General features: G+C 37.9%; 1 protein-coding gene and 1 non-coding gene across 2 annotated transcripts; both read right to left on the bottom strand.

Moving 5' to 3' along the window:
- Positions 1–4,315: 4,315 nt before the first annotated feature.
- On the bottom strand, positions 4,316–13,081 carry ndnl2 (necdin-like 2). Its single transcript, XM_017706743.2, has 10 exons — positions 12,734–13,081; positions 11,927–12,043; positions 11,602–11,665; positions 8,816–8,895; positions 8,635–8,729; positions 8,460–8,539; positions 8,152–8,194; positions 7,999–8,061; positions 6,638–6,752; positions 4,316–4,936 (listed from the first exon to the last, which is right to left on the bottom strand). Exons 1-10 carry the CDS (start codon positions 12,785–12,787, stop codon positions 4,862–4,864), a joined length of 786 nt encoding a protein of 261 aa, XP_017562232.1. The 5' UTR covers positions 12,788–13,081; the 3' UTR covers positions 4,316–4,861.
- LOC119264121 lies at positions 7,465–7,597 on the bottom strand. The gene has a single exon (XR_005130782.1). It is a non-coding gene; the product is annotated as a small nucleolar RNA SNORA11 (small nucleolar RNA).
- Positions 13,082–15,678: the final 2,597 nt, after the last annotated feature.

Raw genomic sequence — 15,678 nt, 5'->3', positions numbered from 1 at the left:
TATACACTCAGTGGCCACTTTATTAGGTTTATTAGGTGTTCAGTTGCTTGTTAACACAAATACCTAATCAGCTAATCACATGGCCGTAACTCAAAGCATTTAGGCATGTTGAGGTGGTCAAGACAACTTGCTGAAGTGCAATCTGAGTATCAGGACTGGTTCTGTTGAGGAAGGAGAAGGCCCTCTTCATTTATCAAGTTTCAGGTGACAATTCCGCTCTCGGATTGCCAAGATGCAAAGATCCACACATCACATCAGTATTTATAATGTTTTTTGAATATGGTCAGTGACCCTCCCTGGGGTGATTTCTTCACTCCTCCTCTCCGACCATCCTAGGGTTCCCATTGGCTATCATTATATTTACTATGTTAAATTTACTTTTTGACACCTCTATGTTTTGTCTGACAAGGACCATTTTTATGACTCTGGGCCTTTTTAATTATTTAAGAGTTACGACCCGTTCCTGCTTGCTGCTTATCTATCTCCTCACTAAAAGCTAGCTTGTTTTTAATGAAAAGGCAGTTTTTCTTACAGCTCATATCTGCTCATCTCTCAAGGCTTCTTTGCGCTGCAAGAATGCCTGGTACAGACCCACTCTCACCTAAAAGCTTGAGGCCTGTTTTCCTACCTAAGACATCCTTGGCCTTAGTTACAATGACTCTATACTCTATTTTAATCATTTCTAAATTAATAATTGCTGCAAACATTTAATTAATGATAACTCAAGCATATAACCATCCATCCATTATCTAAGCCGCTTCTCCGTCAAGGTCGTGGGGGGGAGCTGGAGCCTATCCCAGCAGTCTTCGGGCGGAAGGCAGGATACACCCTGGACAGGTCACCAGTCCATCACAGCGCAGACAGACAGACGCAGACAGTCACTCACACACTCACACCTAGGGGCAATTTAGCACATCCAATTGGCCTGACTGCATGTCTTTGGACTGTGGGAGGAAACCGGAGAACCCGGAGGAAACCCACGCAGACACGGGGAGAACATGCAAACTCCACACAGAGAGGACCCGGTCACCCGGCAGGGGAATCGAACCCAGGCCCCCCGTGCTGTGAGGCGACAGTGCTACCCACCACGCCACCGTGCCGCCCAACTCAAGCATATATTTTATCAATAATTTTGACACAAGCATCAGAATGGGGAAGAAGGGTGATTTAAGTGACTTTGAACATGGCATGGTTCTTGGTGCCAGACGGGCTGGTCTGAGTATTTCAGAAACTGCTGATCTACTGGGATTTTCACGCACAACCATCTCTAGGGTTCACAGAGAACGGTCAGAAAAAGAGAAAATATCCAGTGAGCGGCAGTTGTGTGGACAAAAATGCCTTGTTGATGTGAGAGGTCAGACGAGAATGGGCAGACTGGTTCGAGATGACAGAAAGGCAATAGTAACTCAAATAACCAACTCAAATAACTGATTTAACAAAGGATTTATAAGCCAAAGCATGCATTGGATGATAACTACAGTTAATACTGGGTAATCTTGAAGAGAGGTTTGGAAACTCAGTGACAATAATAAAAATCACTTCTTGTATTAAAATGATTTGTATTAGAGATTTTCTAAACAATTAAACACTGACCATATTAAGCATCTTTTTAAATACAATTTAATTAGATGCCTAAAACACACAACTTTGGACCATTTTTACTGGTGTATTCATCATGAGATGTTCATGTAATTTAAATGTAAGAGATTTTGAGTTGACAGCAATGATTGAAAGGTTAAAGAATTAGAATTAAGTGGTCTTGCATATAGCATGAGTGATGCAGCATTAATAGTATTGAAACAGAGACCTGTTGTCCTCCCTGAGAGTAAGCAGCTGGGTGGTCTTGCCTGGAGCTCTGCAGAGACTGAAGGCCACAGCTAGGTAACGCAGGTGACCCCAGAAATCTAAGAAGTGGTTCAGGTGGTAGAGATGGATACAACGTGTGGACCACAAGTACAGCAAGTTCTCCTCAGTCAAACCTAAGCCCAACACATCTTCTGTACATGTGATGCTGAGAGAGACTCAGCTGTGCTCATCTGTTTTGTATATACACCAAGGGTGCACAACTCTTAGAGGCATTAAATGATGTCTGGTTCCTTTCAGCTAAATCATGAGTAGTGAAGTTATCAAATCTCTTTCTGCTTTGAGGAGAAATCAAAACTTTCCTCTTCTGATCAGCTCACAATATAGCAATAATTTTACTGAAAACTACAAAAAATCACATTTATTTATTGTAATATATAGTGCTTTTACAAGCAAAAGACTTCACCCAGATAAACAGCTTTCCAGTTTTCTTGGCTGGCCTTTTGTACTCTACTGTACTTAATGATGGAAGTTGTTTTGCACTGTTGATAAGACAAATTGATCTGATGAAACTTTAAGCACTAGAACTCCATCTTTGTTTCTTTGTGTTGGCTTTGTGTGATGGGCTGAACTCACTCTTGTGGTCCATTGCCGCTGTGAAGAGCATCATGGCGCAGAGGATAAAGACTGAGGCCAGGACCATACTGTCCTGTGTGATATTCAGCTTGGTGACCAGTGAGCCTATCATGTCATAGCACAGCAGGTTGTGGTCATAGAAGCAGAAAGTCTCTGCTGGGCCACATCCAGCTCAACACAGAAACACCAGTTACCGTCTGCCAGCTTAAACCCCTGCCTACAAATCGGCACAGAATGCTTAGATCCAGGATGTTCACACAGATCCTGGAGAGCCATTAGAGGTATTTTGGGTGTTTTTTGTGTTCTGGTTCTGAATCATTTCACTTGTCAGCTAATTATTAAGTTTTCATAAATGTAACCAGCTGTCGAGGAGCAACACAACTGAGCACTGTGTTGTGGATTTCTAGCAGAACCTCCGGATACCATTCTCTATACTTTAACAAGGTTCCATACAAGGTTATCCCTTGTGAAAGAAAAAGCACAATATTTTTTTTAATTTGATAAGTACATACCTTAATGTTTACACTTTAAAATTAGGAAGGAAGAAATAAATTAAAACTATGGGATCATTTGGCCGTTTTCCTGTAGGCCATACTCCATCTTCATGTCCAATTTTCCATTACTGATTTACTTCAGCCCTAAGTTGGTTATGCAGATGGACTGAAATATAGATATTCAATAAATAAATAAAGCAACAGTACACTGTACTGTAAACATTACACACCTACTATGTACCTACATCAGTCCAATTTCACTAGATGGCCCACATTCATCAGGAGTGCTGACTAGAGGCCCTAAGCAACATGCAGAGACGTGAAAATGAAAAGTTTACAAAATTAGAAATATTTAATTACAATATAAACATCGCTCCACCCTTGTAAACAACATACATCTTATGATGATAGCAGTACAATTTTCATGCAATTCATATACTAGTCAGTAAAACTGAGCAGGTTCACACTTTAGATGAATAAAGTTGAAAATACAGGTCAGACTCAGCAAACAGCAGAGTGTAGTACTGTCTGTGCCCACAAGATGGCGCAGTATTACAAGATTACAAGTATTACATAAAAAGCAAACTCAGTAGATTCTGGAATAATCTACTGTACTACTACTACTACTACTACTACTACTACTACTACTACTACTACTACTACTACTACTACTACTACTACTACTACCACCAATATACTTATACAAAAGCTATGAAAAGCCTTTTTGGACAAGGACTTTCACTCAAGGACTGGTACACATTGTTTTTAATCTGTCAATATTTTGTACTGATGTATTTCTGTACACGTTCAGCATAAATAATTGCACTTGTTGGACATTTCAGTAAAACCAATACCTTTTCTGAAACCTTTTCTCTCTACTGCCCAACATCACTGACAGTTCCCCAGACCTTTAAAGGCCCCATATCATGGAAACCTAAGACTTTCCCATTTATTTTAAAATAAGTTTTATGTAGTTTCAAAATATACCTTTCACTCTCCAGTCAATATGGAAGGTAAGCTGCAAAGTAGCCAGTTTTTAATTGTTTGTGATGTCACAAAAATATTTACAAAAATATTTACATATATTTGCTGCGTCAGCCTAAAGTTGTTTATTCCCACCCATTAACCTTGAAATTGAAGCTTGCTTTTTTAAACAAGACCAATAATAAGACAGAATAAAGGTAATCAACAACTGTCAGTCTTAAATGCTTGTAAAAAAAAAAAAAAAAAAGCCTGATTGATCAGATTAATAAAATAAAAAGAGGCTAGAAAATGTTCAGGGAAAAACACAAGAAAATGGTCAAAGTTATACACAAATGCAAAATGAAATGAAACATCAAACACAATTCTGCAAAGAGAAGACAACTTTATTTTTGTTGACCAAGTTAAAAATACAGAATCTTACATTACTGTGGAAATTGCTGGTATAAAAAAGTAACCTCAAAATATTTTAACTTTTTTTTTTTTTTTTTTACTTCTTTATGTCCACCCGACATCTGTAGCTAAGACATTCAGCTTATAATTATATAACATTAATATCACCTTAATTCTATTGCAGCACAAAAGAAAGGTAACAAGAATTTTTAAGACTTTTACACAGTTATCTCCTAATGTTACCGTTAGAGGAGACGAGAACCTGGTCTCAGCTTTAGGGTAAGTGCATTTAACAAGCACAATTTCTGTTGGTTCATTAATCATGAAATGTTCATACAAGGTAAAGAAAAGCCGGTGTTTTCAAATTGTGTATAAAACAATTACACCTTGAAAATGAACTAACTTTCTGAACCAGCTTTTGCTCAGTAAGTAGTTATTCTACTTGACACAGAGTTGAAAAGCTTTTAAGTGGTTTGTATATCCCAATAGCATCAATCTTATACACACAGACAGACACACACACGCCTCCACCCCGAATCTCTTGTTCTGTTCTGCTATCTCTGGCTGGTTTCTACAGAAGTGGCCTCCCTGTATTGCTGAGTCCAAGACTGGGGCTCTTGGTTGTGTAGCTGGGTATAAAACAGAAAAACACATGCGAACTAAATTTAAAGCACACGGGCGGGTGGACACTAATTGCAGTACTTGGGTAGTGTTTGGAAAAGAAGCAGGCGGTTATCCATATAGAACCACCATACACATAAAATCCTCATATGTTTTTGCAAATGGGTGTGAGATGATGATCACATGACTATCATCGTGCTTTTCATGATATCGTGGATATTGTAAGGGCGTCCACAACACAAACTTAAAAACAGACCCCCAGAGAGGTGTAGCTGTCTTAGGTACTTTCTGATGACAAACTCAGGTGCGCTTCTTCTAATTTCGTCTGTGGAGTGACTGAAAAGTACTCCTCTATCCTGCACCACATGCTTTGTGTTTTCTTTCAAAACTGTCAACTACAGCTACAGCACCTTCCAAACAATATTGAGCATGCCTTCTCTTCACTCATTCATCCAGCAGGGAAAAACTTCTGGCTGTTTTTTGAACATTGAAAGACAAAGACATCCAAAATTCATAAAGAAGGAGTTGCCCATTTACTATTATAATACGTCAGTTTCTAAATGTTTATTGACACATTGGCCTTTTTGGTACCTGCTTGATTACTGCAATGCATTTTTCACAGGATGTCCTACAACACAAACTACAACTCACACAAAATGCAGGAGTATGAATATTAACAAGTGCTAGAAAATGAGATCCTATTAGCCAAAACCTGCTTCTATGATTGATTTATTTATGAAATCTGTGAAAGGTAAATTGTTTCAGATGTGGCTTAGACCTTGACACACCTACTGCTCTCCTATTGGCTACACAGAGATGACATGAAAAGCTGAAAACATTTAAATTTATGACCCTGCAAGTTGGTCTTAATGGACTCTGCATCTGCCGCTGAGCTCAGTGTGTTGGAGACTGTGCATCCTACTGAAAATAATGTGTATGTGAGTGAAGAGGTGATTTTTTTCATGTTTAACATGAAAGCAGATTTATGTCTTGCCTTTTGCTGGAAAATTGAGAGTGAATCCCAACAATGCTGGCAGTATAACTAATCTTGCTTAAAAGGGTGTAGAGCTGCACTCCAGAGTGGATTTTTACTTAATATTCTAAAGCATTTTAAAACAAAACCTAAAATACAATTATAAAACATCATCAAAATGCATCATGAATATGATATATATTTTCCATATTGCCATCACTGTGCAGTTGGTTTTGCGTTAATTAAAGCAGGGTTTGTTAATGCTGCTTGTGGGGACCCACTGCACTGCACAATTTCAACTGTTACCCACCTCAACACACCTCATCCATCTCATCAACTGATTGTCAAACCCTTTATAATCTGGATCAGATTTTCTGGCAATAATTTACATTTACTTGGCAGAAAATCTCATCCAGAGTAACTTGCAGTTTAAACATGTTGGTCATGACTCAGGGGTTTTGTCCAAGGACTCTTACTAGTATATCATGGTGTGCTTGCCCAGGTGAGGAATCAAACTGCAATCTGCCACATGAGGAAATGTGACACTTTACAGTGCTATACAAAACATAGATTCCTAATGCTAAGCCACTGCAGAGTTGGACAGTTTGAACTGTGCAGGATTAACAAACACTGTCAGTCAATAAAGTCAGTAAATTGATTAAAGGACTTTTTCACATTGTGCTATTATCTTCAAAGAGAGTGAAACCTGCTAAAATGGTAAAATAGATCAACCGACCTCTCCGATGAATTCGAGCACTTTCATCTTGGACACCTCCTTCTCAGCCCTCTGGCCCCAGCGAAACTCAAACTCCAGCGGATCAGTGTGGGGAATTCGCACGTACTCCAGGTATCTACAAAACAAAGCAAATACCTGAGACTGCCTCTTGCCTCACATTTACAAAGCTACCTCAAATCAGAGCTATTTCACCGTTCTTATATCATTTATTTTTTTTAAAAGATGTTAAATATCACTTACAAGAAATTCATCAATTTAAAACAAGTAAGCAACAAGCAATTAAATACTTGTAATTAAATACTTGTTTGTCTTAACAAAGGAAGAAAAAAGTGTACAACAAAACTTTTAATGCAGTCATGAAAACTGTTTACAACTACTTTTCTCACAACAAAGTGCACTGACTTTGTACACATTTTTCAACACATTATTTTCTTTTCTTTTAGCAAGAACTGAGTTGATGTAGTTTACTCATGTGGAACTGATGTATGCTTTTAAATCAAGTAACATCAGCATACTTTTTCCTGCAGCAATATTAAAACAAACTACATATACAATGTTTAGCTCAAGACTAATTTAATGCTGACTGGCTGTTAATGTTAATTTTTATTTATGTAATGTTAGTGTCTTTAACAAATAAATGCATGCCAAATACATAGCTTGAAATATTCTTTTCCCAGATGGCACAAGACTTTTTAAAAATAAAATAATATAAAAAAACAGTGTGGCTCTTTGTACAGATGAGTATGTACAAACATATGAATACTGTGCACTAACATTTCCATTATTAATATTTTTTTGACTTTGTTTTATTTTCACAATGCAAGAGTTTGTTTGGAGCCATTTGAAGCTTAGACTGATTGCTTTTGTAAATCTAGCTCTCTTCAGTGCTCCATTGTACTCTTTGGTGTGATATAAACCAGCTGTCCATGGTCTGAGGGACACCAGCTCTGAACACACCAACAACCTCAACTGGGATTTGAACCTACAACCTTCTGGGTTTCTTTCAACCGCTGTAACCTCCTGAGCTACCTGAATAACAGATCTGGAAAAGGTGAGAAAGATGGAAATGGAGGGACATGGAGAGATAATGGCAGTGAGGTGTGATGACGCCACATTCATCTGACCTTTTCTGACCTTACCTGAAAAGGTATGCATAACAATGACAAAAAAAAAATAAGAGTAATCCGACTTTTTCCAAATCTGGAATTGTCATTGGCCAAAAGAGTTTGCTGAAAGTCACATCATGTAAACCAGTAGATGTATTAGTACTCAATTTACTCCACCTTGCTGAACAAAAATAAATAACTAAATAAAAATAATAAAAGAAATAAGGAAGTTACAGTCACTGGTACTGTACTTACTTTTGTCGCACAAACTCATCGATGATCACTTTCTTCACATCACCGAAGTCTTCATGCTTCTCCCTGTGTGGAGAATTTATACAGAGCTATCAGACACAGTTTTACATAAATTAATTTAAAAAAATTAAATATTACTTTTAATAGGTATCTCACCCTACATCCACTCTCAATTTCTTCAAGGTGTTCCAAACCACATCTAACAACAGCCATTAAGATAGTTAAACCCTTGATTTCTAGTTTGACACAGTTCATATTTATTTTATCTTGCTAATTTACTGTATTACATAGTCCCTATAGAAACACAACCTCATATCTCTGAGAAGGAAAAAGTGCTATTTAACATTAGATTTCAAGCATATTCACAACAAAACATTCACAAATTATAATGGGTAGAACTAAAAAAAGTGATATAAAAGAATATTAATAATGCAGAATTCAAGAACCCAAATATTAAAACTCACTTTCTTTAACTGTTCCTCCCTTCATGAAAATTATACTGAGAATGACGAACAGAAGTCCTGTCTTCGGGTTTCCAGGACACCTGACAAAGAACGCATAGGATACAGTTATACATCACTTTTTAACACTACAAGCAATATTTACTAAAGTCAAATCAGTGTTGTCAGTGCTACTTACATGCTGATCGGCTCCCCAGGCACAGGCTGCAGCTTGTTGACGAGGATATAAATATGATTCTTGGAGTCTATCTCTACAAGCTTTAGCCCAAAAACCTGTTTGGAGAGGGGGACATCACTATTTCACCACAAGATATGTTTACCACCTACAGTCCCAAAACAGAATAACAGATTAACCATACCTGCTCAAATGTGCGGTCAGCTCTCTTCATGATGTCCTGGTACAAGGCTTTGTACTCCTTTATTACATGTTTGGCAATATCTGCCGGAAAGGCACAAACAATTACAAGTGTATGTAAGTATGTTCATTACAGACGTATACTATGGAACTCATTCAGAGCAGTGATCTTTTAGTCCAGATCACTTGGTTCCAAATATTTCCATCTAGTCCAGGGGTCTGCAACCTGTGGCTCCAGAGATGCATGTGTCTCTGCCCGGTTGCGGCTCCACAGCAAAATGTAATTTTTAGGTAAAAATAAAATAATCCTCCTTTACAGTAAAATAAAGCTCTGCTGATCATTCTAACACAGTTTTAACAACAAATTGTCTTAACCACTGGTGTTTATGTAAAACTGCTAATTCACCCTTTAGCCCTGAAGGCTGAAGACTGCTGGTCACCATAACAACACAGATAACAGTCTTGCCTAGCTAGCAGCTAACAAAAAGGCAAAGAAAAAGATTTAAGATGAACATTGATCATTTGGACATAAATGTGCTTATTTGCATTTATAAGCACTGCAGCTGGTTTAATGATATGTTTAATCTGAACGAGAAACTGTCAAATACTTAAATGGTGCAACAGATATGTAGTTAGCTACATTCTGGTGCCTCAGGCACCATTTAAGGTAGAAAGCGAAAATTCCAACAAGAAGCTGAAGAATGAGAAGATGACTTCAGCCTCGTAAAAAGTCGACTGTTCAGAGACATTTCACAAGAAACTGCTCTTTTTTATGAAAATATTTCCTGTCAGAGATGTGAGAAAAGCAAGTAGCAAAGTAAACCTGGATTTTTCTTTATACTATTTTAGCCTATACTATGACATTAGCACATACTGAGACATGTTTACAGCTGGCGAAATGTTACTAAAATGGGCATGAAATGTTGTGACTCCTAAAGTTGTTAGATTTCGTTTGAAATTTGACAAACATCTGGGTTGCTGACCCCTGAGCTAGCCTTACCAGTACCAAATGTTGTGAAATAAGACCTTCCCTTGGAACAGGAGTCAATACAATAATACATTTTCCAACGTGCACTGCTTACAGATCAAACCGCCTTTATATTATAAACAAATACTTAGTACTATAAGTCTTAAATGTGTAAATGTGTAGATCTCTACTACACACTCCACTCTTTTGGGGAATTCACACAACCAGAATGCACCACACTTTAGAATACTTCTCAGGCAGGATGGGGAGTTGGGGTAATATGATTTTAAAACAGTACGACTGTAATATTTTTGAATAACTTCAACACTGGAATAATTGGATTTGTGCATGGCTTTATTCATTATAGCCGCATCAAACTACAGCTAATTTTATAACATGGGTTTCATTTGACCTAGTGCTATTTCTAATGTTCATTTTGTAGCATGAAATTATTATAGCCTGATCTTATCTCTATAGCTGGTCTTAAGGCACTGTGATAAAGCGCGTTCCTCGACCCAGCAGTATGCCGTGGTAGAGAGCACATGTTATGGGTAGTGTTGGGCAAATGGTCTGAGTGACTGTAAAGAGTACAGTTGGTACAAGAGTTCTTCTCCCCGTCACCATTATTTACACACCAACACTCATGGATATATTCATATTTGCACACATGCACGCACAAAAAACAAAAAGAAAATAGTCTCCACAACTATTTTCAGCCCAATGACTGCAAAGTCATACAGTCTCCACACTCTTCACCTTCAGTCATCCACTGAGCTAAAAGAAGGGATCTCTCATAACCCCTCCGTAATGCTGCTTAAATATGGGGTGCTCCACCCCTAGGATAAACCATTACTGGCCTGGGTTAAAACAAGTACTTTGCATATTTATATACATTTACATGCGACAGTAAATATAATTCATGTTCTTCATTTACTGTTAACATTTACATTTATGACATCATTTATATACTCATTTACAATTCAATATACACTTCTTAAATAATTTCCTCTTCTTACAGGTTTTGTCATTCCCTCCTCTTCTAAAGAGGATGGACTCACCCAGGTAAGTAAAACGCAGGTGAACCCATTCAGTTCTCTTTTGCGCCACAAAGGCAAGGATAATTAGTCCTCAGGTAAGTACAGGTAAGTATATACAACCACTCTTTCTGTTGTGATGTGTAAAGGGATACCTTACATCACCACAGGCACATAATTAATGTAACCTAGGGTTATTTCTATAGCTCATTTCATAGCACAGGATTAACATAATCTGGAGTTATTTCTAATGTTCATTTAATAGCATGGGATTAATACAATTTGGGGCTCTCTTTACAGCTTGTATTACAGAATGGGCTTAATATAACCTGGGGCTTTTTCTGAAGTTTTTTATAGTACAGGATTAGTATAGCCTGAGGTTATTGCTACAAGTAATTTTATAGTAAATGATTATAGCGTTTAACATAACCTGGGGTTACTTTTGCAGCTCATCTTATATCATGGGATTATTATAACCTGGAATTCTTTCTACTGTTTGTTTTATACCAGACCAGACAGGCTGCGAGAATCTTTACTGAAATAGGTGTGCTGTCTGCTAAAGACAAGTTATGTGAGAGATTTACACAAGACCAAAATCGCCAAGAAATGCCAGAATAAATTTCTCTTTCTTTCTCCCATGTAGAAGCAATCCCCTTCTGAATAGTACTCTCCCTGTCCGACTTTTATCCTGTTCATTTACTACTATACTCCTATATACAGTGACTATTTATACTTTGTCCTGTACCCTGTGTAAAACACTCACACACTTATTACAGGAGTACCACTAACCTGCTCTGCGGATGGGTATTTTCTTCTGGTCCTTTATCAGGATGAATTGTACCACTTCAGCAACCTTCCAATTACATAAATGGCACAAATGGAGTTGACAAACAGCAGAGCAACTTCAACATTTTATACTAAATGCATAATTCAGTGTGATGCCCATGTAATCTTCCATAGAAAATACTAAAGGTGGACTTGGAGTCTACAGAAGGGGGCTAGTACTAAAACAGACCTCATGATAAAGGTAATTGTCATCTACACTTTGTGAAAGTGTATATTAACATATTCATGTCTAAACAGACTGTTTACAAGTTCAGTGAGCTTGAATCACCTTACGATCCACCTGAACAGGTGTGAAGTTCTCCCTGGCCTTTTGGACCTGGGATGACGTTGGCTGCGTTAAGGACATGTCACCATCATCCTCATCCAGGACAACCTGCTGTGACCGCTGTGAAGGTCCAAAATTACACAGAACAGCAAGTGTTCAGAAGTATGGTAGCAACTCTTTGTCTTTACTTTAATGTAAAGGTGGGCAATATGTCTATTTTAATAATAATTACAAGCTTAAATGGTTCTTTGCATGGTGAAATGGTTCTTCAGATTGATGGAGAATGTGTTGTATATGGTTCTACATAGAACCCTTGGAAAGGGTTTCTATATAGCACCAAATTTGCTCTGCTCAGTTATGATGTCAAGCTTGCAACAACAGAAGACCCCTTTTTGGTGCTATAGGCAACCATCATCAGGCAAGTTCTATATAAAACCATCTACAACACACTAACCATTAAACTGAAGAACCACTTCACTATGCAAAGAATCAATAAAGCATGAAATGGGTCTATATAGACCTCTAATGTATGACGTGGATGAAAATCAGGCTTTACTGTAAAAAGCTATCAACAATGCGAGCTTTACAGTCATAGTAAAGTACTTATGCAACAGCTAGCAAGATAAAACCAAAGTAAGAAAACGTAACTGAGGCTGGCTTCTTATTCGAATTCACCGTTCCACCTTAAACGGTGCTGCAGTAACAATTTAGCGCCACAATGTAACCGTAGCATCATTTAAGGTGGAACGGGAAATTCGAATAATAGACTCACTTTAGTCTAACAGGAAGAAAGCCTTCTATCGTCCTTACCCTGAAATGTTTGGTCTGGGAGCCCACAGCCGCGACTCTCTTCCTCTGAGACATCTTTTATTCAGTTTTTCAAAAATCCCGAGTTTGTGAAATGAACGGTAGCCAAGTTAGCTCATCCTGTTCAGTTGACGTTACAATGCAACAAAGTGGCAGCTAACGAGTTAATCTGATCAGACGTAGACTCTCAGATTAAAAGAGCGGAGCGTCTCACTTTTAGTAGAAGATCCTGAAAATGATCACTACGAGTAATTAGTGCTAATATAACAAAAAAATAAGACAATATAATCGCGTATTTATGATTTCAAAACGAAAGCAATGCCGCAGTTGCCATCTCCCCAGTCACGTGCTACCAATGGACTCATCTGATTGGTTGAAGTGTGACATGGCTTTATTTTTTCCCACCTTTTTCCGACAAATCCCGCGTTATTTGTTCACACCCGCATTCCGACACGTCTTGTCGTGATTGGCTCCTGATATTCCGCCAAGCCAATCACAGCTCAGTTCGGCGGGGCTTGTCGGAAAACAGGTCGAAGTAAAATGAACTCTCTACGCTGCTCGGTAAACTAGTCATTCTTCCTTCTACTAGATCTTACCTTTTTTCTTTACTTTTGTATTTTTAATATTTTACTACAACTCAAATTCGTTGTTTTGTTTCGCTATTATCATTATTTCTATTATAAAATTTGTATTACATTATTAAAAAAATAAATACTTATGCATTGTTCAATATTTCAATTATTCATTCATTTATTTAATTATTTTTATTGTTTTTGGTTGTTCTCTCATACTAGTTTTTTATTTGCTCCTTCGTAAAGTCTTTGTCTAAAAAAATACCTCGGTGTGTATTCCACGTACGGACACTGGATGGCACTGTTGTATTTGGATTGTGAAGTATGAAGTATTTACACTGGACTCTTGCTGACATTTGCAAGCTATTAAGATTAGCCTAATGAAACAGCGTGTAACATTTCTTGACGTTTTATATTTGCACATATGTAGCTAAATTTCTCTGCCTAGAGTTTTATCTGCCTCTAATCAGTCAATTTAGCCATGGCCTTATGAGCAAAATGAGTACACTGTGGTCTACCAAGAGAGAGAACATTTTAAATTCTTATTTTTTTTGTTCCCCAGCTGTCTGAATTAGTATTTTCCTCTAATCAATCTGTTCTAGTTGTGCATGATTACTGATTTGGCTGTATGTTTCAAACAAATCGTAGACTATTCAGTCAAGCCATTCATAAAAGTACAAATTTCCTCACAGTGGTGGTGATAGGAACCAATGTCCATGACAAATTTTACCCCAACCTTTTTTTTTTAAACCACCAGTGAACCTACATGTACCTTCTTATAAGTAATGATAGTTGGTACTGTTCTGGGGACTTTTATGCCTTACAACGTCCTGCTTGAATCTGTCTGTTGTGAATGCTGTTATAAAAATCAGTTTTAACTCCAAACTGTCACAAAACATGTCTCAGGTATTAGGTTTTGCATTCGTAACCAATTAATGCAATAAGGCAATAGCTTTCTGCAAGGTACCCTTAAGACAAGAGCTGACCAAAGGGTTTTGGTCATTTTGTTTTGGTAACAGAATGATATGTAATACAGTAAAATAAGAAAAATCAATTTTGAACACAACTGCCTTCTTTATTTGCATATTGTTTTGTCTTTTTGAATTCGGCTCATCACAAACCTTGCACTGTGGCTCTTAAGACAAAAAGTGTGAGCCCCCCCACTTAAGAGGTATTAAATGGTTCAATGAAACAATGGTTCTATCACCACCACTGTAAACAATTCTGACTCTAAGTTTCTCTAGAATGGAGCTTTCACCCCAAACCACTCTGAATGACTTTTAACTGTGCATCAATTTTGAAAAATTGGTGGGACTTCCCTTTAACCGGACTGTGTAAGAAGTGCTTGTTTAAAAAAAAAAAAACAATAAAAAATGTCTGTATAATTGCATGGCTAAGATGTAAACAAAGTCATTCAGAGTGCTTTGATGTGAAACACTTCATGCAAGAGAACCTTACTAAGTGATTTTTTACAGTAGTGGTGAAAGGAACCAGGAGTCTTAATATCTAAAATTCAAATATAGCCAGTTAAACTACACATGGCCTCCGAGTTTAATATGTAGTGTTGATGATGGTAAAATAGTGTTAAGCTATTAAAGCATACATCAAATCTATCAAACACTGTCCCAGACATCATACAGCAAATTAATAACAATTTCATGTAATAGCTTCCTGTAAAGGAGCTTCAGGAAGCTTTAAACTCTTCAACTGCTGGTTCCCATCACCACCACATCAAAAGATTTTAAATGACCTTTACACATTAACAAATGCATTATGGCGAAAAATTGGTGGAATGTAAATTTGTTTTTTTAAAAGGTGCCATGGCTTATGGTTAAATGCTTCATTTATGGCATATGTTAGACTAGTATTAATACAACAATGCATTTTGTAGGCAGCCCTAGGCCCATTTAAATCTCTACATTTCAGCTCGGTCGATGAGCTTGAAAATCTTTTACAAGGAAACACATTTCGGCAACAGCGAGGTTAATTTCACTGCCCATAAATTACAGCAGTTCAGTTTCTCTTCCCCCTCTTAATGCAGTGTTGTTCCAGGCCCCGCCACCCCACCCCACTCCCTCCTGTCAGCGCACTGCACACACACAGCTGGGGGAGAGTCGGATTTGTGTGTGTGAGTGTGTTTGTGTGATAGCATTGTGCCAAGGGCAGGGAAGGGCAGGCGGGCCCAGACTGAGTGGCGCCGGCGCACACCTGGGGAAGTTCAGGTTAAATAGCTCCACATTCCTCGGCGCACAGCTGATTGAAACATTAACAAACAGTAATCCGTGAGCCAAGCTGCAGATGGGCTGGGACCGCAGCCAAGGGGGAAAAAAACAGCTCACTGGACTGTGGTGTGTGTGTGTGTGGTGCTGATCGCTT

Source organism: Pygocentrus nattereri, chromosome 9 (assembly GCF_015220715.1).
Source record: "Pygocentrus nattereri isolate fPygNat1 chromosome 9, fPygNat1.pri, whole genome shotgun sequence".
In the NCBI taxonomy this organism is placed as follows: domain Eukaryota; kingdom Metazoa; phylum Chordata; class Actinopteri; order Characiformes; family Serrasalmidae; genus Pygocentrus; species Pygocentrus nattereri.
This window is presented reverse-complemented; position numbering and strand designations above follow the sequence as displayed.

Coding starts and splice junctions, on each gene's coding strand:
- ndnl2 (XM_017706743.2), bottom strand. CDS start 12,787: ATGTCTCAGAGGAAGAGAGTCGCGGCTGTGGGCTCCCAGACCAAACAT. Junction 8,896..11,601: donor AATACCCATCCGCAGAGCAG/GTTAGTGGTACT, acceptor CCTTTCCGGCAG/ATATTGCCAAACATGTAATA. Junction 8,195..8,459: donor GGGAGGAACAGTTAAAGAAA/GTGAGTTTTAAT, acceptor GGCTGTTGTTAG/ATGTGGTTTGGAACACCTTG.